General features: G+C 37.4%; 3 protein-coding genes across 3 annotated transcripts; all 3 read left to right on the top strand.

The window, feature by feature from the left end:
- Positions 1–7: 7 nt before the first annotated feature.
- Positions 8–15,270, top strand: LOC106389480 (transformation/transcription domain-associated protein-like). Its single transcript, XM_048753262.1, has 23 exons — positions 8–810; positions 931–1,917; positions 2,010–2,345; positions 2,517–2,775; positions 2,856–3,078; positions 3,205–3,595; positions 3,691–3,840; positions 3,940–4,161; positions 4,352–4,573; positions 7,402–8,052; positions 8,212–8,472; positions 8,567–8,914; positions 9,272–9,684; positions 9,777–10,194; positions 10,380–11,678; positions 11,901–12,161; positions 12,247–12,537; positions 12,618–13,034; positions 13,149–13,580; positions 13,676–13,954; positions 14,075–14,626; positions 14,699–14,908; positions 14,987–15,270. The coding sequence occupies exons 1-23, from the start codon at positions 40–42 to the stop codon at positions 15,104–15,106; spliced, it is 9,513 nt and encodes a 3,170-aa protein (XP_048609219.1). The 5' UTR covers positions 8–39; the 3' UTR covers positions 15,107–15,270.
- A 178-nt stretch (positions 15,271–15,448) lies between these two features.
- Positions 15,449–19,270, top strand: LOC106385922 (calcium-dependent protein kinase 16). The gene is made up of 12 exons (XM_013825822.3): positions 15,449–16,789; positions 16,869–16,999; positions 17,139–17,180; positions 17,259–17,370; positions 17,455–17,533; positions 17,608–17,777; positions 17,865–17,991; positions 18,079–18,194; positions 18,276–18,383; positions 18,480–18,542; positions 18,631–18,804; positions 18,895–19,270. Exons 1-12 carry the CDS (start codon positions 16,322–16,324, stop codon positions 19,057–19,059), a joined length of 1,755 nt encoding a protein of 584 aa, XP_013681276.2. The 5' UTR covers positions 15,449–16,321; the 3' UTR covers positions 19,060–19,270.
- Positions 19,271–19,486: 216 nt separating this feature from the next.
- On the top strand, positions 19,487–21,928 carry LOC106385064 (3-oxoacyl-[acyl-carrier-protein] reductase FabG-like). Its single transcript, XM_022699737.2, has 2 exons — positions 19,487–20,114; positions 20,233–21,928. Exons 1-2 carry the CDS (start codon positions 20,097–20,099, stop codon positions 21,049–21,051), a joined length of 837 nt encoding a protein of 278 aa, XP_022555458.2. The 5' UTR covers positions 19,487–20,096; the 3' UTR covers positions 21,052–21,928.
- Positions 21,929–22,932: the final 1,004 nt, after the last annotated feature.

The following is a 22,932-nucleotide window of genomic DNA, read 5'->3' as shown; positions in this document are numbered from 1 at the left end:
TTGAAAAGTGCTACCGAAGTTGAAAAACCTCTTGGTTATATGCAATTGCTCCGTACTGTATTCAGAGGTCTTGCTGGATGTAAATATGAGCTGCTTCTGAGAGATTTGATTCCAATGCTGCTACCTTGTCTTAATATGCTTCTGACAATGCTCGAGGGTCCAGCTGGGGAGGACATGAAAGATCTTTTGCTAGAGCTTTGTTTGGCGCTTCCTGCACGCTTAAGCTCCTTATTGCCTTACCTTCCCCGTCTCATGAAGCCTCTTGTATTCTGTTTGAGAGGAAGCGATGAACTTGTGAGCTTGGGGTTACGCACCCTTGAATTCTGGGTGGATAGTCTGAATCCCGATTTTCTGGAACCTAGCATGGCCAATGTGATGTCTGAAGTGATCTTAGCATTATGGTCCCATTTAAGGCCTGTGCCATATCCTTGGGGTGGAAAAGCTTTACAAATCCTTGGAAAGTTGGGTGGTCGCAACAGAAGATTCTTGAAAGAGCCACTTACACTTGAATGCAAAGATAACCCAGAGCATGGTCTCCGCTTAGTTCTTACATTTGAGCCATCCACGCCTTTTCTGGTACCGTTAGATAAATTCATTAATCTTGCTGTAGTAGCGGTTATTCAGAAGAACCAAGGCATAGACATCTACTACAGAAAGCAAGCTCTAAAATTCCTCCATGTATGCCTACTGTCTCAACTTAATTTGCCTGGCTGTGTCACTGATGTGGGTCAAACGTCCAGGCAATTATCAACTCTGTTACGTTCCTCTGTTGATTCATCTTTGCACAGGAGTGAATCAGGGGAAATGAAGGTTAGTTGTAGTTTTAATCTGTGATAGTTTGACTCTGTACTTTACTGGTCAAAATGTGATGTCTTAATATGCTGAAGAAAGATTCACTTTATTAAATGTGATGTCTTCTTGATGTTGCAGGCTGACTTAGGAGTAAAAACGAAGACCCAGTTAATGGCTGAGAAGTCAATCTTCAAGACACTGCTGGTCACCATACTTGCTGCGAGTTCCGATTTGGATCTCAGTGACTCCGATGACGACTTCGTTGTAAACATTTGCCGCCATTTTGCGATTATCTTGCATATTGACTACACCTCCTCAAATGCATCAAGTAGCACTGGTTCACTTGGGGGTTCAGTGATTTCGGCGAGTTCCAGGTCCAAGGGTAATCGATCATCTAACTTAAAGCAGTTAGATCCTTTGATATTTTTAGACGCGCTGGTGGATGTGCTTGCCGATGAAAACAGGCTTCACGCCAAAGCTGCTCTGAATGCGTTAAATGTGTTTTCTGAAACACTTTTGTTCCTTGCTCGTGTCAAACATGCTGATGTGCTGATGGCTAGGGGTGGTAACAATGCTTCCATGATTGTCTCGAGCCCTTCTACAAATCCAGTATATTCACCCCATCCAAGTGTGCGAATACCAGTGTTTGAACAACTTTTGCCCCGACTTTTGCATGGCTGTTATGGAGCACATGGCAAGCACAGATGGGAGGGTTATGGGGTTAGGTGCATTGGTGGGGAAGTGAATGTTGAGACATTATGTATTTTCCAAGTAAAGATTGTGCGTGGTCTGGTTTATGTTCTAAAGAGGCTTCCGGTTTATGCTAGCAAAGAGCAAGAAGAGACAAGTCAGGTTCTTATGCAGATTCTTAGAGTGGTTAATAATGTTGACGAAGCGAACAGTGAAGCACGTAGGAAAAGCTTTCAAGATGTGGTAGAATATCTTGCTACAGAGCTGTTCAATCCTAACGCATCAATCCCTGTGAGAAAAAATGTACAGAATTGCCTTGCACTTTTGGCTAGCCGAACTGGAAGTGAGGTAACTGAGTTGCTTGAGCCTTTGTACCAACTGCTGCTGCAGCCACTTATAATGCGCCCACTCCGATCAAAGACAGTTGATCAACAGGTGCCTCCAACTGCTATGTTTCTTTTGTGCATCTTTTTGCAATTGTCATCCTCTTGTTCTTTGATTTTTACCTTATTTAATTTACCTTACAGGTTGGAACAGTTTCAGCTCTGAATTTTTGCTTGGCTCTGAGGCCTCCCCTTCTGAAAGTGACTCCAGAGTTGGTTAACTTTCTGCAAGAAGCATTACAAATAGCTGAGGCTGATGAAACTGTCTGGGCTGTGAAGTTGATGAATCCTAAAGTCCTTACATCATTGAACAGGCTTCGAACAGCTTGTATCGAGCTTCTGTGCACAACTATGGCTTGGACTGATTTCCGAACGCAAACTCACAATGAACTGCGTGCCAAAATAATTTCCATGTTTTTCAAGTCTCTAACATGTAGAGCACCAGAAATCGTGGCGGTTGCTAAGGAGGGTTTAAGACAGGTTCGTAGTTTTCTTTTATCTTAGTTATGATTCTTGCATGCTCATTGAATTTCAATATGAGGAACTTGCTTAGCTGAGTTTGGAGTCTATTTCTTTATCTATCTTTTTTTTTTCAATTTGTTCTCTTTATGAACTTATTTACTTTTTGTGAAACACTGTTTTCTGATTTAGGTTATTAATCAACAAAGAATGCCCAAGGAGCTTCTTCAGAGTAGCCTCAGGCCAATACTAGTTAATTTGGCGCACACAAAAAATCTCAGTATGCCTTTACTGCAAGGTCTGGCACGCCTACTTGAACTTCTGTCAAATTGGTTTAATGTGACATTAGGAGGAAAGTTGCTGGAGCACCTGAAGAAATGGCTGGAGCCGGAGAAACTTGCCCAATCCCAAAAATCATGGAAAGCTGGAGAAGAGCCAAAAATAGCAGCCGGTAGTTTTGACTTTGAAAATATATTAATCGACTTCTGGTTAAATGATTATTCATACTCCATACTCTGCTTTTCATTGCAGCTATCATTGAGCTCTTCCACTTACTTCCACATGCTGCTTCGAAATTTCTAGATGAACTTGTAACCTTAACAATTGACTTAGAAGCAGCTCTTCCTCCTGGGCAAGTGTACAGTGAGATTAATAGCCCATACCGTCTACCGCTTACTAAGTTCTTGAACCGATATGCGAGTCTCGCTGTTGATTATTTTCTTTCTAGATTAAGTGAGCCAAAATATTTCCGAAGGTGAGGACGTTATCTTATGATAAGTTTCTTAGTTCACTGCATCTTGTTATATGTGAAGTGCGAGCTTGGAGTACATTGTTACAAACTTGCTAACGACAACTGTTTGTTTCTTTATTAAAAACTCAGGTTTATGTATATAATCCGATCAGATGCGGGTCAACCGTTAAGAGAAGAACTAGCAAAGTCTCCTCAGAAGATACTTTCATATGCCTTTCCAGAAATTTTGCCGAAACTTGATGCTACAATGAGCATGGCAGCTTCAACTCCTCCAGCTACATCATGTGGAGATGAAAATATTGTCGCTGTTAAATCAGAGAGTTCTAGCACGGCACCAACAAAGGCTAATGTAGCATCGGATGCATATTTTCAGGGGCTCTACCTCATCAAAACAATGGTGAAACTGATACCCAGTTGGCTGCAGAGTAACCGCAGTGTTTTTGATACCTTAGTTCTCCTTTGGAAATCACCTTCAAGGATATCTCGCTTGCAGAATGAGCAAGAGCTGAACTTAGTTCAGGTATCTCGACTGCTTAGATCTGAATAATCTTCGTTGCGAGTTATGTAATATATTTAAATAGTTTGAATCTGAAGTCGTTTGTCTCAAATTCACAGGTGAAAGAGAGCAAATGGCTTGTGAAGTGCTTCTTGAATTACCTACGGCATGAAAAATCTGAAGTGAATGTTCTATTCGATATTCTCTCGATTTTCTTGTTCCATAGCCGCATTGACTACACCTTTTTGAAGGAATTCTACATTATTGAGGTATCTAAGAGTTTCAAATTTAGATACGATTCTCTTTCTGACTTCATTTTGTTCACACTTTTCAAGCTCTAGTATAATAACTGGGATCTGTTCAATCAGGTTGCAGAAGGTTATCCGCCCAACATGAAAAGAGCACTTCTCCTACATTTTCTTGACCTTTTCTACTCCAAACAACTCGGCCATGATCATTTAGTCCAGGCAATGCAAATGCTTATTCTTCCAATGCTTTCTTATGCTTTCCAAAACGGCCAAACTTGGGAGGTTATTGACCCTGATATCGTCAAAACCATTGTGGAGAGGCTTCTTGATCCACCCGAAGAGGTAGGTTCCTTTTCCCACTAACTAACTTAATTAATAGGAACATACCAATGTTATGGTGAAGAGTGCTGTACAACGGTCATGCTGGTTTATATTGTATTTGAACATGGGTTTCTTATTTTTATCCGCTATTTAAGACTTGTTAAGATTTTATCATAGTTGTATTGGTAAAATCTCCCCTTAATTGGTGTAGGTTTCGGCTGAATATGATGAACCTTTGAGGATCGAACTTTTGCAATTAGCAACTTTGCTTCTAAAATATCTTCAGAGTGACTTGGTTCATCATAGAAAAGAGCTCATTAAGTTTGGATGGAATCATCTCAAACGGGAAGATAGTGCCAGTAAGCAGTGGGCATTTGTTAATGTTTGCCACTTCTTGGATGCTTACCAGGCTCCCGAGAAAATTATTCTCCAGGTACCGATTAAATTTGCTGTGCTATTAGATGTTACCGATGTTTATTGATTTCCGTGTAGAATGATTAAAAAACACGTTGTCTATGACTGAGACGGCCAATTAGTAGCTTAAGCTAGATCTAAATGCACTTCTTATATATTAAAAGAGAAGTCATGACTTCTTTTATGTATGATTTTTTTTTATTTGGGTCATTTCTTAAACTATATTAAATTTTACATATTTTAGTAAGTATATCTTTCAATATCTTTAGCTTTTTATTTGAAATGAAACTCAATATTTTTTAAAAAAATATAGCAAAATCTTTGAAAAATCTTTTTAGAAGTTTTTTGAAAAAATCCGAAATTAACATTTTAAATTATAACTATCATAAAATATGATTATCATATATATTAAAAGAGAAGTCATGACTTCTTTCATGTATCTTATCTATTAAAACATAAATCATGACTTGTGTGATTTTTTTTATTTGGGTCATTTCTTAGAAACTATATTAAATTTTAAATATTTTAGTTAGAATATCTTTCAATATCTTTACCTTTTTTATTTGAAATACAACTAAATGACTTTTTTAAAAAATATAACAAAATATTTGAAAAATCTTTTTAGAAGTTTTTTGAAAAAATCCAAAATTAACATTTTAAATTATTATTATCCTAAAATATCATTAGTTTTGATGTATCTTATCTATTAAAACAGAAGTCATGATTTCTTTCATGTGTGATTTTTTATTTGAACCATTTCTTAGAAACAATATTAAATTTTACATATTTTAGTTAGAATTTCTTTCAATATCTTTACCTTTTTATTTGAAATGCAACTCAATATTTTTTTCTAAAAAACATATGATAAAATCTTTGAAAAATCTTTTCAGAAGTTTTTTTGAAAAAATCCGAAATTAATATTTTAAATTATAATTATCCTAAAATATGATTAGTTTTGATGTAAACAAAAATTAAAATTATGTAAAAAATAATTAAATTCAATGATAATAACAATTTAAATTGATTATCTAAAAAGTACATTTACAAAAATATTGTTAGAAAGAAATATTCATTTATCTTTCAAATATAAAATGAAAATATTATAATTAAATAATGAAAATGATAAATAAAACCATAAATTTATCAAATGACAAATGAGTTATACTATGCTAAATTTTTTTGCTTAAAGTTATACTACCGACATGAGTAAATAATACCATCTATAGTATTAAAACAGAAACATTACAACTTCTTCTAGGTATATTTTTAATTTGGACATCACATTATTATTCATATCAATATTCATAGCCTAACATTTTATTTCCTTAAACAAAAAAATATTCACTTTATTATCATTAATGAATCACCAAAGAACTTACCAAAAAACATAACCTGTGATGATACTTTATATTATTATTATACCATTAATCATACCTTATATTTATTCGTATATGCCTATAGATCATTGCTAATCGATAAAATATGTTTATGATGCTAATTGTAGAATACAGCAAGATTCCATATTTGTGAGATTCTTCTACATGTTAAACATTAAATTACATTTTTTTAAAACGAAAACTAGAAAAATCTCTTTTCCAAGTTACAATTAAATATTTACAATCAATTATGGAAGGTGTAAAATAAAAAATATGGCAAATCCCTTTCTCCAAGTTTATGTGTCCATAAATATTTATCTTTGTATCCATCGATAAACATTCACAAAAAACTCTCAAAAATGTAACTATCTTTAAAGGTAGATAAATCAAAGAAAAATCAAATAAGATATAACTATTTTTTATTCTTTTTTATGGAAAATTGTTGTTACTAACGGGTTTAATAATTCAATAGTGATATGGGCATTTACAATAAAATTTTGCTTTGTGGGGAATAATAGTTAGATTATGAATAAATATAAAACAAAATCATAGTTTTCTTATTGCACTTAATTTTATAAAAAAATACATTGTCATTTTTTTTTTGAAATTTTTGCACACACATTGAAAATGCTATTCTTTTAATAAAAACAAATTGAAACTATAATTGTTTTTGGATTTATACAGTTTCAATTAAATTATTTGACCAAATATAAAACATTATATATCTGCACAGTTAATATTTCTTGCTATTTTTTATTTTTTTATAAAATTGTTTGTGTACATGTCTTATTAATTATAACTATTTTATTAAAATTATAATAAAGACTTCAGTTATGTTAGTGTTTATCGTATTGGTTAATATTAGATTACTGTTATCACCTTACACTATTATGTTAGTCTAAATCGTATTGGTTACTATCAAATTAGTATTTTATAGTACATCTATAATATATTGTTATTTCAATCTAAATCATATTGGTTAATATTATATTAGTGTTTTCATGATGTGATTTTTTTTGTCAAAGTTTTTATGATGTGATTATATCTCTAATATACCGATAAAAAATATTAATACAAAACACAGTTTAAATTTATTTTTTTTACACCGTATGTTTTGGACAAACTTGAAATTATATAAAACAACAAAGTAGAAAACTAGACAAACTCTAAACTATATTAACTACTATAATGAATATATGTTATGTGTTAAAACAAAAATAAAACCCGCGCGGTCGCGCGGCTCATGATCTAGTTTGTCTTAATCCTGCATGTATGTCTCAAAAGTGCATGTTGTTAGACTTCATGGTACTATGACATGCATATGGTAGTTTTCTTCTATAAGAATACTCTTCCCTAAACCTGAGTAAGCCGAAGAGCTACCTAAGAAGAAGCATCTGCCTGCAAAACAACTTCTTCTAAATTTTTAACTGATTTTTAACTGAAACCAATGTAATTTGCCAATGGGATGTAGGTTTTTGTTGCGCTTCTAAGGACATGTCAGCCAGAGAATAAGATGCTAGTTAAGCAAGCCCTGGATATTCTAATGCCAGCTTTGCCTAAAAGGCTGCCTCTTGGAGATTCACGCATGCCAATTTGGATAAGATACACCAAAAAAATATTGGTGGAGGAAGGTCATTCAATTCCAAACTTGATCCACATCTTCCTACTTGTTGTTCGGCATTCAGATCTCTTTTACAGCTGTAGAGCACAGTTTGTCCCTCAGATGGTGAATTCGTTGAGTCGGCTAGGTTTGCCATATAATACTACTGCAGAGAATAGGCGGCTGGCCATTGAACTTGCTGGATTGGTTGTTAGCTGGGAAAGGCAAAGACAGAATGAAATGAAAATGGTCGCTGATACTGATGGAACCAGTCAGGCTACTGATGAATTGCATACTTCATCTGGTGCTGATCCTAAACGTTCAACAGATGGATCTGCCACATCAGAAGATCCAAGTAAACGAGTTAAAATCGAACCTGGTCTCCAATCAATCTGTGTCATGTCACCTGGTGGTGCATCATCAATCCCCAACGTAGAAACTCCTGGATCTGCTACCCAGCCTGACGAGGAATTCAAGCCAAATGCTGCCATGGAAGAAATGATTATTAATTTTCTCATAAGAGTAAGGCTTTACACTCAAACCATATCTAAGAGCTTTTGTGCATAACATTGCTCAAGCTATTAACAAGTTCATTTATTAGTCATGTTGTGTTTTTGGCAGACATGACCTTAGTTTTTTTTTTCGGTTCTCTGTTCAAAGATTTTTTGCTGTCTTGAACAGGTAACGTTGGTAATTGAGCCTAAGGACAGGGAAACCAACACTATGTACAACCAAGCATTAGATTTGCTTTCACAAGCTTTGGAGGTTTGGCCAAATGCTAACGTCAAGTTCAACTATTTAGAAAAATTGTTGAGCAGTATGCCACCTTCTCAGTCATCAGATCCGTCAACAGCACTTGCTCAGGGTTTGGATGTCATGAACAAAGTTCTGGAAAAGCAGCCACATCTTTTTATTAGGAACAACATCAACCAGATTTCGCAGGTATACTCGCTGCAGTATTCTTTATCATTAGATTTGAAAGAGACTAATGTTTTTGCATGCTGCGCACAAGACTGACTGTTTGTTTATTTACCAGATTCTTGAGCCTTGTTTCAAAACCAAGATGCTCGATGCTGGTAAATCGTTATGCTCCGTGTTGAAGATGGTCTTCACCGCATTCCCACTGGATGCAGCTAATACACCTCCTGACATAAAGCTATTGTACCAGAAAGTCAATGAGCTGATCAACAAACATGTGAGTGCTGTTACTGCTCCACAAGCTTCAGTAGAAGATAACTCCTTTGGTTCAATTAGCTTTGTACTCCTTGTCATCAAAACGTTGGCCAAAGTACACAAAAACTTTGTTGATTCATATGTTGTGGTGCGTATCCTTCAACGCCTTGCGCGGGACCTGGGATCAGCAGTGGGTTCTTATCCTAGACAAGTACGTTAATTCTTACTTAATAACTTGTTTTTGCTAAGAGATCAATAGTGCTTGCTTTCCGTTTTATGGGAACTTTAACTGGAATTTAATTGAGTATTGGAATCTCCTGTGCATCTTTTCAGTTTTGCTAATCCCTGGTATGATCTTAGGGTTTAGATTGGCTCCTCTCATTCTTCACTTTGCTGTCCAACTCATTTCTTTATGTTATTTGCTGGTCTCTTTAGATATCATTTCTATCCGGTTAATGAACTCCTATAGATTACCTACTTTTTACCGTCTGACTAAAGGATAGTGACTAGAGAACCTAGTCGTTCCCATATCATCGCTTACTCTAGGACTTTTTCTCTTCATTTCCAGGGTCCGCGAGCAGATTCAGATTCTGCAGCAACTTCTTCTCGTCAAAGTGCTGATGTTGGATCAGTCATATGTAATATAAAGTCGGTCGTGGAACTTATTGATGAAACGGTCATGCTTATACCTGATTGCAAAAGATCTGTTACTCAAATTCTGAACACCTTGCTTTCCGAAAAGGGTATTGATGCTAGTGTGCTTCTCTGCATATTAGACATGATCAAAAGGTGGGTTGAGGATGATGTCAGCAAAACAGGTGCATCTGGAATGTCTGGTTCTTTCCTTACCCAAAAAGATATAGTTGCTTTTTTGAATAAGCTTTCATATCTTGATAAGCAACAGTTCTCATCTGATGCTTTGGAAGAGTGGGATCAGAAGTATCTTCAGCTGTTATATGGACTTTGTGCTGATTCAACAAAGTATGTTTTTGCCTTATAATCTTTTTCCCCCTTACACCATTGCATTGCTTTTATGAGAGAGATAATATTATCGTCATCTAATTATTGATTAGGTACCCTCTCGCCCTACGACAAGAGGTCTCTCTGAAAGTTGAGAGACATTTTATGCTTGGTTTGCGGGCAAGGGATCCTGAGATGAGAAGGAAGTTCTTCTTGTTATATCACGAGTCTCTTGGGAAAAATTTGTTCTCACGGTTGCAGTACATTATTCAAATCCAGGATTGGGAAGCTTTAAGTGATGTTTTTTGGCTCAAACAAGGTCTTGATCTCCTTCTAGCTATCTTAGTCGAGGACAAGCCAATTAGTCTGGCGCCAAATTCTGCCAGGGTACCTGCGCTTTTGCCTTCTGATAATCCTGGATTACAACACCAACCTCTTGCTACCTTAGAGGGTCCTGAAGAAGTTGCTTCAATGTTTGACAACATTGTTATGAAGCATGCCCAATTTCTGAGCGCAACCAGCAAACTTCAGGTGATTACGAATCGTTTGTAGTACTTTTTTTAATGGTGATTTCTTCTTTATTCTGCTTGATCTAAAATGTTTACTTAATCAAAACAAGTAACTTTGTGTTTTTATCCACCTGATCAATTTGGGATAACCTGAAGAATATATTATTTACATCTAAAGTTCTAAACATTTTTGAATTTTCATTATAGGTGGCTGATGTTGTCATCCCTTTAAGGGAGCTGGCACACACTGATGCCAATGTTGCATATCATCTATGGGTTTTGGTGTTTCCAATTGTATGGGTAACTCTGCTTAAGGAAGAACAGGTAGCTTTGGCTAAACCTATGATTTCTCTCCTGTCAAAGGACTACCATAAAAAGCAACAAGGACACCGGCCTAATGTTGTGCAAGCACTTCTGGAAGGGCTTCAGTTGAGCCACCCTCAACCTAGGATGCCTAGTGAGCTTATCAAATATATTGGAAAAACGTACAATGCATGGCATCTCGCATTGGCTTTGCTAGAGAGCCATGTGATGTTGTTCATGAATGACTCAAAATGCGCTGAGTCTCTTGCTGAGCTTTATCGTTTGTTAAATGAAGAAGATATGAGATATGGGCTGTGGAAGAAGAGGTCCATCACTGCTGAAACAAGAGCTGGACTCTCATTAGTTCAGCATGGTTTTTGGCAACGTGCTCAGAGCCTCTTTTATCAGGCAATGGTTAAGGCAACCCAAGGCACTTATAATAACACAGTCCCTAAAGCTGAAATGTGTATGTGGGAGGAGCAGTGGCTTCACTGTGCCGCTCAGCTTGGTCAATGGGATGCCCTGGTAGACTTTGGAAAAAGCATTGAGAATTATGAAATCTTGCTTGATAGTCTTTGGAAACTACCAGATTGGGCATATTTGAAGGACCATGTGATACCGAAGGCACAAGTGGAAGAGACTCCAAAGCTTCGCTTGGTTCAAGCTTATTTTGCCCTTCATGACAGAAATTCAGGTGGTGTCGGAGATGCTGAGAACATAGTTGGAAAAGGCGTTGATCTTGCCTTGGAACAGTGGTGGCAGTTGCCTGAAATGTCTGTACATGCTAGAGTGCCATTACTACAACAGTTCCAACAACTAGTTGAGGTTCAAGAGTCTGCAAGAATCCATGTTGACATAGCAAATGGGAACAAAGTTTCAGGAAACGCTGCTGTTGGTGCACCGGGAAATCGTTATGCAGATCTAAAGGATATTCTCGAGACTTGGAGGCTGAGGACTCCAAATGAATGGGACAGTATGCCTGTTTGGTATGATATGCTGCAGTGGAGGAATGAAATGTATAATGTAGTTATTGAAGCGTTTAAGGACTTTGCTACCTCAAATTCTCCACTTCATCACCTTGGATTCCGGGACAAAGCATGGAACGTCAATAAGCTTGCCAGGATAGCTCGGAAACAAGAGCTGTATGATGTTTGTGTACAGATACTTGAAAAAATGTATGGACACTCGACAATGGAAGTACAGGTATATTTCTATAAGATCTTTAATCTTCCAGAAGTTGGGCAGAGTTGAATTAGTAGCTGAATTCTATACAAGAGCACTTTGATTTTTCTTTTTCGGTTTCATATTTTGCCAAGTTTGTTTGATAGCTTGATTCATGTCTCGTTTCTGTTGTTTTTTGAGCTTGGAAAACTGTTATTAATGAAACTATCTTCCTTATCTTCGTTTTTGGATGTGTGAGTACAGGAAGCCTTTGTTAAAATTAGAGAGCAGGCAAAAGCATATCTGGAAATGAAGGGAGAGCGTGCTAGTGGTCTTAATCTGATCAATAGCACAAATTTAGAGTATTTTCCAGATAAGATCAAAGCAGAGATCTTTCGTCTGAAGGGGGATTTTCATCTGAAACTAAATGACACGGAAGGTGCTAATATCGCATATTCCAATGCAATCACCCTGTTCAAGAATTTACCTAAAGGATGGATAAGCTGGGGAAACTATTGTGACATGGTAATTCTTATGATTGTGTTGTTTCTTATTTTTTCTTAACATTCCTCGATGTTTGTGCTTATTTATATGATACTCTCTTTTGTAGGCCTACCAAGAAACACAAGATGAAATCTGGCTTGAATATGCAGTCAGTTGCTTTCTTCAGGGTATAAGATTTGGAGTTTCCAATTCCAGAAGTCATATAGCGCGTGTTCTTTATCTTCTTAGTTTCGATACAGCCAATGAGTCTGTTGGCAGAGTGTTTGATAAACACTTAGAACAAGTTCCTCACTGGGTGTGGCTGTCTTGGATCCCACAGCTGTTGCTTTCCTTACAAAGAACCGAAGCACCCCATTGCAAATTGGTCTTATTGAAAATTGCTGCAGTCTTCCCACAAGTAATTTACCTTTTGGCTTCTATGACTAAGTCGTGCATTTTTATTATTTCATCTGAGTATGTGGGAACTTACCGTTTCAGGCTCTCTATTATTGGTTGCGCACATACTTACTGGAACGACGTGATGCAGTAAATAAGTCGGAGCTTGGTAGATTGGTTTTGGCTCAAAGAATGCAGCAAAATGCTTCTGGTGTAGCGGGTCATGGTGGAGGCAATTTACCATCAGAAACTCATCAAGGCGCTCAAGTTGGAGGAGCCAGTGGAACCCATGACAGCGGTAACCCACATGGGCAAGAAAGTGAACGCTCCACCGCAGAAAATAATGCCCATCCCGGGAATGACCAATCTATGCACCAAAGCAGCTCTACTATCAATGAAAACACAGCTAGGCAGAATGGTGCATCCTTGGCAATGTCTGCTGCAGGTGCTTTTGACGCTGCCAAGGATATCATGGAAGCTCTTAGGAGTAAACATAACAACTTAGCCAGTGAACTCGAGGTGATATTTGTTCTCTTTGTATATGTATCAGCTATGTTTATTCAAATTGCTCTCAACTGTGATGAGTCCTTCCTCTTTGATTTGGATGATCTAAGCAAGTTTCTTCCTTTTCAGGTTCTTCTCACGGAAATAGGTTCGAGATTTGTTACATTACCAGAAGAAAGATTACTGGCTGTTGTGAATGCTCTGTTGCATCGTTGTTACAAGTATCCAACTGCTACAACTGCTGAGGTTCCCCAACCTCTCAAAAAAGAACTGTCGGGTGTCTGCAGAGCTTGTTTCTCGGCAGATGCTGTGACAAAGCATGTCGAGTTTGTGAAAGAATACAAACAGGATTTTGAGCGTCACCTTGATCCAGAAAGCACAACTACATTCCCGGCCACACTTGCTGAGCTAACGACGCGACTGAAAAAATGGAAAAACATTCTTCAGAGCAACGTTGAAGACAGGTTTCCGGCTGTGTTGAGACTGGAAGATGAAAGCAGAGTATTGCGTGATTTCAATGTTGTTGACGTGGAGATACCAGGGCAGTACTTTGCAGATCAGGTATGATTAACTCTGTAATATTCAAGTAATTTAGACTACTTTCACTTTGCAGTTAAATTTAGTTTTCAAATCGAACTTTCTTTACCCCTATCCAGGAAGTAGCACCTGATCATACAGTAAAGCTGGATAGGGTTGGAGCAGATGTACCTATTGTTCGAAGGCATGGAAGCAGCTTCAGGCGGTTGACTCTTATTGGCTCAGATGGCTCGCAAAAGCATTTTATAGTCCAGACATCATTGACGCCTAATGCCAGAAGTGATGAACGCATCTTGCAGCTTTTCCGTGTGATTAACCACATGTTTGATAAGCATAAGGAATCAAGAAGACGACACATTGGAATCCACACTCCAATCATCATTCCTGTCTGGTCTCAGGTGATTTTTATACCATACGTTCATTAAACAAGATTCCCTCAGATCTTAATATAGAAGATGTTCTGGAATTATCTATGCCTCTTTTTCAGCACGGTCTATTAACAACATATTTGGTTTCAGGTACGGATGGTTGAGGATGATGTCATGTACAATACTTTCCTCGAGGTGTATGAGAATCACTGTGCACGGAATGACCGAGAGGCAGATCTTCCTATCAGCCACTTCAAGGAGCAACTAAATCAAGCGATATCAGGGCAAGTCTCAGCAGAGGCGATAGGAGATCTTCGCTTGCAGGCTTATAGTGACATCACAAAAACATTGGTCAATGACAGTATATTCTCTCAGTACATGTACAAAACATTGATGAGCGGAAGCCATATGTGGGCATTCAAGAAGCAGTTTGCAGTCCAGCTAGCTGTCTCCAGTTTCATGTCCTTCATGCTACAAATTGGTGGGAGGTCCCCTAACAAAGTCTTGTTTGCGAAAAACACCGGGAAGATGTTCCAGACAGATTTTCACCCTGCCTATGACGCCAATGGGATGATCGAGTTTAACGAGCCCGTGCCTTTCCGCCTCACAAGGAACATGCAAGCGTTCTTCTCTCAGTTTGGGGTCGAAGGTCTTCTCATGTCATCCATATGTTCAGCAGCTCAAGCAGTTATCTCCTCCAAGGTAAAGAAATATATATATACAAAAGCTAATGGATGCAACAAAACAAGCACTGATCTCTAATTTCTTTTGCAGCAAAACGACCATCTTAGGTATCAACTGGCTATGTTCTTCCGTGATGAATTGCTGTCATGGTTTGGAAGAAGACCTCTTGGCATGCCGATTCCTCCTGTTGGAGGGATTGCTACATTGAACTCAGCCGAGCTCAAGGACAAAGTTAACTCCAACGTGAAAGATGTCATTGGCCGGATCAGAGGAATAGCCCCACAGTACTTTTCTGAAGAGGTACATTTATCACCAGCATCATCATTTATCATCATCATTATGTAAAGAGGAAACGTTTTGATGGGTTTTGATTTGTAGGATGAGAACATTGTGGAGCCGCCACAGTCGGTGCAAAGAGGAGTGAACGAGTTGGTGGAGGCAGCCTTGTCGCCTCGCAACTTATGTATGATGGATCCAACATGGCATCCTTGGTTCTAACTTTCAAAATACTTTTAAGAAAATTTGTGTGTTTTAATGTAAGATGGAAGCTAACTTTACTCATTAGGTTTGTAAATGTATAACTCTGGGTATGTTATTTATCACTCCTTTGGATGATGTTCGGTAACATTTTATGTACTATATGAAAATGTACTTTTTGCATCCTGTAAGCTTTGAAGTTTTTTCTGTTACTGTTCTCGGATGTGTCTCACAGTGGTAAAAGTATTAAAAGAAAAAGTAACACGAGGAGGACAATTTTCTTCTGTTATTACTTTTCCAAAATAAATTCTTTTACAGCATACCATTGGATAGAATTTGACTTCGAACTTCAATCATCTTTCCTCTGACCGGTTATGGTCAATAGAATTGAGAGGTTTCTTCTTTTGTATATTCCCTAGGACCGGTTCATGAAATGTAGGACAGGAAATATAGAACACATTATTCAAATGGAAATATAACCACAATTTTATTTCATCAAATTTGAAAAGAATAATGATAAAAATTATAAATTAATTTTTGTTCTTAAATATTTCAAATATTATTCTAATTATACCATAAACTATCCTCGAACCATTTCAAACTCACCGACAGTAAATAATCATTTTCCGAAGTTTATAGTTTATCATGATTATTATCTAATATAAAAATACATAGAAACATACAAAAATAAGTTATTGGAATATTTTTTCCTAGAATAAAGATAGTATTTGTTATTTTGTTTTTATAGTCACCAATATATTTTTCTTTGATGTTAGCTTCAATACTTTCATTATCTTTTCTATAACAACTATATTTATTTATTCTTATAATGTCAAATTACATAAAGTACAAACAATAACAAGAAAACAATGAATTCCATAACTAATATGAAGGAACACCACCAATACATTTGACCATGATTTTTCATCAGAGGCCATACATGTCATCCGAGCATCAACCAGGTAAATTTTCATTAGTTCACATTTAAAATTCTCATTTTTCCTTCCACCAAAAATAATAACAGTATTATTTTAAACGGAAAATTTAAATTGTTTTGTCTATTTTCTTTACCAACGCATATCGAAGCCTCTCTCTCTCTCTCTCTCCTTCATTTCGCACGATTTCTGTCTGGCAATGCTGTTTGTTTCAATGGCGACCTCATTTTCTATTCATTGATGCCACAAAAGTCCTCGAAGAAAACTTCCACCTCGCCTAGGGTCCAGAAACCGAATCATCATGGGTCTCTGTTTCTCCTCCGCCAAGGTCTCCGGCCGCCGAAACCACAGCCCCCGGAGCCCCAATCCCAACCCCCTCACCGTCGCTAAACACAGACCGCCACAAACTCCATGTTCATTCTTGGCCGTTACGATCCAAAAAGACCACAGGACCCAACCGCGACGATCCCCAGCGACGACCAAGAAAACGCCGCCGCAGACGCAAACGCAAACGCGACAGACGCCACCGCACGGGAAGGGTAGAGAGAAGGGTGGGAATAATAATAATAATAATAATACTAATAAAGGGAAGAGACACGGAGAAGCGATCCCTTACGGTAAGCGAGTTGATTTCGGGTACGCCAAAGATTTTGATAACCGTTACACCATCGGGAAACTGCTCGGATATGGTCAGTTCGGTTATACGTATGTCGCTACGGATAAAAAGACAGGAGATCGTGTCGCAGTCAAGAAAATCGACAAGGCCAAGGTAACATCGAATTAAAAAAATATTGGGTTCTTGAGTTTCTTGAGGTGTAAGCTATATATGGATTTGGTTTGGTGGGCAGATGAGGATTCCCATAGCTGTGGAAGATGTGAAGAGAGAGGTGAAGATACTGCAAGCTTTAACTGGTCATGAAAATGTAGTTCGGTTTTACAATGCCTTCGAGGACAAGAACTCTGTTTACATTGCCATGGAGTAAGTAAAAAAAAAAAAAGCCTTTTATCAATCACGTGTACTCTTTCTTGAGACACAAGAAAATTAAAATGCGAAAAAAAAAACATTCTCTCTCCTGTTGCTAATTAGTTTTGTCTTTTGATATGATGTTGTTTTTCAGGTTATGTGAGGGTGGTGAATTGCTGGATCGGATATTAGCCAAGTAAGGCCTTATCTGAGTAGTACATTTTAGTTTTTAGAGTTTTGATACTTTTGATCTCAAAGCCACTTGTTGTTTTAGGAAAGAGAGTCGTTATAGCGAAAGAGATGCGGCCGTGGTAGTGAGACAGATGCTAAAAGTTGCAGCTGAGTGTCATCTGCGTGGTTTGGTCCACAGAGATATGAAACCAGAGGTATAATATAATACTTTCTTCATCATCACGTTTCTGAATGTCTAGTTTGGTTTTATTCACAACTTTTTGTTTTAAACCAAACAGAATTTTCTGTTCAAATCAACTGAAGAAGATTCACCTCTGAAAGCTACAGACTTTGGTTTATCAGACTTCATAAAACCAGGTTGGTTACAAAGTTTGTCATAACTCCTTTTTTCTATCTCTATGATCAAACTGTTTTATAAACTCAAAACGCAGGGAAGAAGTTTCATGATATTGTCGGGAGCGCGTATTACGTAGCACCTGAAGTGCTGAAACGCAGGTCAGGACCAGAATCAGATGTGTGGAGTATCGGTGTTATCAGTTATATACTTCTCTGCGGGAGACGGCCTTTTTGGGACAAGACTGAAGATGGCATTTTCAAAGAGGTTTGTGTAGTTTCCCTAAAGAAAAAGAGAATGATATAGTCTATTATTTTGCTAATCTTGAACTGAAAATTTGTTTTGTACGTCTAGGTCTTGAAGAACAAACCTGATTTCAGAAGAAAACCGTGGCCAACCGTTAGCAACAGCGCCAAAGATTTTGTTAAGAAGTTGTTAGTGAAAGACCCGAGAGCCAGATTAACAGCTGCACAGGCCCTATGTAAGCACTTTTTTTTTCTAGCCATTTAGTTTTCATTTTTTTGTATCTTCTTCTGAGGGTTGCTTATTTTTTTTGGTGTTGTTGCAGCACATCCATGGGTTAGAGAAGGAGGAGATGCAAGTGAGATTCCCATAGACATATCTGTTCTTAACAACATGCGTCAGTTTGTTAAATTTAGCCGCCTCAAGCAATTCGCTTTAAGGGTATTCAAGATTACAGATTTGTGTTTCATTTTAGGTTTGGTTTGTGTGTTTTTTAACATGAGTTGTTTCTGTCCGTTCTAGGCTCTTGCAACAACGCTTGACGAAGAAGAGTCTGCTGATCTTAGAGACCAGTTTGATGCCATTGATGTTGATAAAAATGGCGCCATTAGCCTTGACGAGATGAGGCAGGTAAAAAACTGAAAATAAAACGATAAAAAAGCTTCTCAAATAACTAGCAAAATGCATTACAGAAAGTACTATATATTCAACACTAAATTTATGTAGGCTCTTGCAAAAGATCATCCTTGGAAGCTTAAGGATGCACGAGTCGCGGAGATTCTTCAAGCGGTATGTATGCAATTTTTGAGCTAGTTAATGATGGTGAGATTTTTTCAATATAAATTAAGATGCAAGTTGTGTTTGATGCTGCATGCAGATTGATAGCAACACCGATGGATTTGTGGATTTCGAAGAGTTTGTTGCTGCTGCGTTACACGTAAATCAATTAGAGGAGCATGATTCTGAGAAATGGCAACAGAGATCAAGAGCAGCTTTCGAGAAATTCGACATAGATGGAGATGGATTCATAACAGCAGAGGAACTTCGAATGGTTTGTATTTTATCTTCTATTATTACTTTAATATGCTTATTATTTTAGTAAATCATTAGTGACACATTATGTGTTTTGTTTCTTTTGCAGCATACTGGCTTGAAAGGGTCCATTGAGCCACTTCTTGAAGAAGCAGACATTGATAATGATGGTAAAATCAGTCTCCATGAGTTCCGTAGACTTCTGAGAACTGCAAGTATCAAATCAAGAAATGTTAGAAACCCTCCTGGTTATCTTGTTTCTCGGAAAGTCTAAAAGAAGTTTGCAGTCTTATGGTGAGGAAAGAAAAAAAACAAGAATCAAGAAATTTTTTATCCCTTGTGTAGAAAAAGAAAGATAGGGATTGCAGTGTTTTCATGTGTTGTTGTAACATATTTTCATATTATTTTTTTATAACCATTGACAAAGAAATCGATATTCATACAACCAATTAGCGCAATGTAATGATGAAATTATTTGTTTGTGTGTAACCTTGTTATTGTACTCATACCTTCTTGAGAGCTTCCGCAAGTATTTCACGGTCAAGAACAAGATCTCGTGGTACAATCAGCATCATCCTCATATTTTCTTTTAGTTAGCTATGATTCATGTTGATCTCCTCATGGCTTTAAGTGTGACATTGATCTTCTTAAGTTCTCGAGCTTGGCTAGTCACTTTAGAACTGTTTGATTTCTGAATTCTGATTTTCCCAATTCCCTTGATGTCACCATGAGTTTTGTTAGCTATCAACACCTTACAACCATCAAACTCATTGAAGCCAACAAGACATCTTGTCTGGTGTACTACGATATAAACAACGGGACATTCTCTTTTCCAATATCTTTCATCTCCGCAGATAAAACAAGCTTTGTTCTTATCAAACTTTTGTTTTGGCTTGGATCTTCCCCTGCCTTTAGATTTTTCTCTCTATTGATTTGATTTTCTCTAGTGTTTAAAAAAAAATCTACCGTTTGTTAAAATTTTGTAAGTATATTTTAGAAATGTCAAATGACACGTTTTATATATTATTAAAATGTAGAGAATATCTTGGAAACTGTAAAACACCATTTTTAAAAAGGTGTAAAACCAAAATTTTTTCGCTGGTTGCCAAATGAAAAGAGAACAAAATCTTTTCACCTCGAAGACATCAGAAACAATAGTAAATCACTCAAACAAATCAGTTTATACGAATCTGCCAAGTTAAATTGTCGCTTTGGTCTAGAGAGAAGTTTTTCTTTATTTGTATATATTAACTGTGTTATGGACTTCTCCTTCTCCACGGAAACACACACACACATCCCTAGAGGAAGAACATGAGCAATCTTCAAACTGTGAGATACTTTATTTTCTCTTATATCACATTATGCTCACTTGATTATTTTTTGAAAAATGCTCACTTGATTATTTATTACCTTGTTACTATTGTTATTTTGTTATGGAGATAAGCAGGTGTCGAAGCAACTGGAGCCATGGTGTGAACTTAAAGACAAAGTGGTTCTTGTGACAGGAGCTTCCTCTGGTATAGGAAGTGAGATCTGTCTAGACCTAGCCAAAGCTGGCTGCAAGATTATCGCAGCAGCTCGTCGTGTCGATCGTCTAAAATCTCTCTGCTCTGAAATCAACATAACCGGAGTCCAAGCCGCTTCCCTTGAGCTAGACGTTTCATCAGACGCAGCCACCATTCAACAAGCAGTTAAAGAAGCTTGGAAAGTCTTCGGAAAGATCGATGCCTTGGTCAACAATGCTGGAATCAGAGGCACTGTCAAGTCTAGTTTGGATCTATCAGAAAACGAATGGGACAAAGTATTTAAAACCAACTTAATGGGATCTTGGTTGGTATCCAAATACGTGTGCATTTTAATGTGTGACGCTAAACAAGGTGGTGGCTCGGTGATAAACATCTCATCCATTTCGGGGCTCAACCGCAGTTTATCTTACGGTGCAGTCGCGTATGCTAGTTCCAAAAGTGGTGTTGACACCATGACAAGAGCGATGGCTATTGAGTTGGGTGTTTACAATATTAGAGTGAACTCGATCGCACCGGGGCTTTTTAAGTCAGAGATCACACAAGCTCTTATCCAGAAAAAGTGGCTCAAGAACGTGACCGACCGGATTGTTCCATTAACAGCGGAACAGACCGTGGATCCGGGACTCACCTCTCTCGTTCGCTATCTAATTCACGACTCTTCCCAATATGTCTCCTGCAATGTATTTATCGTTGACGCCGGAGCTACATTGCCTGGTCTGCCCATTTTCTCTTCTCTATGAGTCCTAAAATCTTTTTTTTTCTGCTATAATAAGTGAAAACAGTTTACACATTAAGAGCATCTAAATATTCATAAGGTCTTTAATTAGTTTACATATAAGCCTGCAAATTCAGTTTAACCACCGTCCATGTTTCTTACACTCTTAAATCCCTGTCAAATGATCAAAAATCCCATTAACTCTCATCAAGAAACTGATAAAGTCAATTAAGGAAAAAAAAATGCATAATGACGATCGTCTTTCATTCACTATTCTTAACATAGCATGAATCTTTAGGTACTTACAAAATAAACAACAACTCTGGTAGGATATAAAGATCTAACTCCAAATTTATATCCTACAAAAGAATATTAGAACAAGAGATTGTAGTATTCAGCTCCAGATATTTAAGTAAATAAAAATAATCTATGACGTTATATATAACTATACTTCCACATGATCAAGATAAAGACATGTGTTATTACCACGATGATGAGATGATCCGTTTGGTTAAAGAGAGATGCGACATGTTTCAAGAAATTCGGGTTATTTTCTTGACGTCTTTCAAACAAGGCCATCAATCAAATAAACTGAATTCGGTCTAATTGACTGTTTATTTGGAGGAAAAAGAAAGAGTCCGGCTATAAAGGGGGAAAACCTAGTTCGAAGAGTAGACATTCATAATCACACAGAAGTCAGCACAAAAACTAGATTTTATTAAGCTTTATTGTTCTTGCCGAGTTCTTTACTCTTGGCGATTTCATTGTTTTTCTCCATGTAATGATTTCTTGTTCAATCAATAAACGTCTTTCAAATAACTCATTATAGAATCTGTGCATACGTTTCGTATGTACTGATTCAGATTAAACAATTCACCCCGTTTATGGGTAATTAAAAAGAAACACCAAGACAGATCAAAGATGGTTGGAGACGATCTCTCGGCACGGGCATTACCCCGCTTGCAACAGATCTCACCACTATAATGACCATAAAGAAAAACTTATGGAGCGTCTTAATCAACAATACGCTGCAAACAAAGTAACCAACGAATACCTAGATACCCTAGCCGTTGCCGCTTTCACGCCACATGTTGCAGATGATGTGGAACCCAAGAACACAAGACGTCAACTCTTCCAGACAAACAATAAGCTCGGCTGATCCGCGAACGTATGCATAACTTGGCTTTCTAATAAAAGTTTAAGTACTATGCCGAGTTAAAATAATACTGAAAATGTGTTATTTGACTTGTGTTTGCAATGTGTTGGCTATGTCCTGATTAGACACCTAACTCATATGTTCGGTTGTGATTCATTCAAACGATGAAAATAACTCAGCTACAGTCGAAAGGTATTTCGATATATTTTCTATGTTTATGGAATCTATCTGACGAGATGGATAAATATACTCAAGTCGAGATGAAAGGCAAAAACGCGTAAATGAAACAAAGTCCATTGCAAAAGATGGAAAACTGCAAATTTATTGACTGTTCTGTTCATGATCCGGTTCAGTAGACCCAGCGAGAGCAGTTTCCTTAGACCGACCAGTGTTGGGGTCAAAACCGGTCACGACGGAATCAATGCCTAAAAGTTCCCGGAAAACCAACTCTCGATCGATCTTTGAAAACTAGACATTCCAAGAAAACGGTTAATCAAGTAAAAGACAGTTTTTCGCGGATGCGAACCGAGGAATGTCGAGAAGAGGATCAGTCTGGATGAGGTCTCGATCGTAAGCGAGGACCGTCTCAACCGAGGTCACCTCGCCCATGGGCGAGGACGACCCGCACCGAGGTCACCTCGCCCATAGTTTATTGTATAAGAATTTATAATTTAGTTTAAAGACTTATAAATCCATTGTAAGAGTTTTAAATAATACATAAGTGAAAATAAAGATTTTAAAATATTTAAT

The sequence above is a fragment of the Brassica napus genome, chromosome C3 (genome assembly GCF_020379485.1).
Source record: "Brassica napus cultivar Da-Ae chromosome C3, Da-Ae, whole genome shotgun sequence".
Classification (NCBI taxonomy): domain Eukaryota; kingdom Viridiplantae; phylum Streptophyta; class Magnoliopsida; order Brassicales; family Brassicaceae; genus Brassica; species Brassica napus.
Note: the sequence above shows the minus strand (reverse complement) of the source record. Positions and strands in the feature narration are given on the sequence as shown.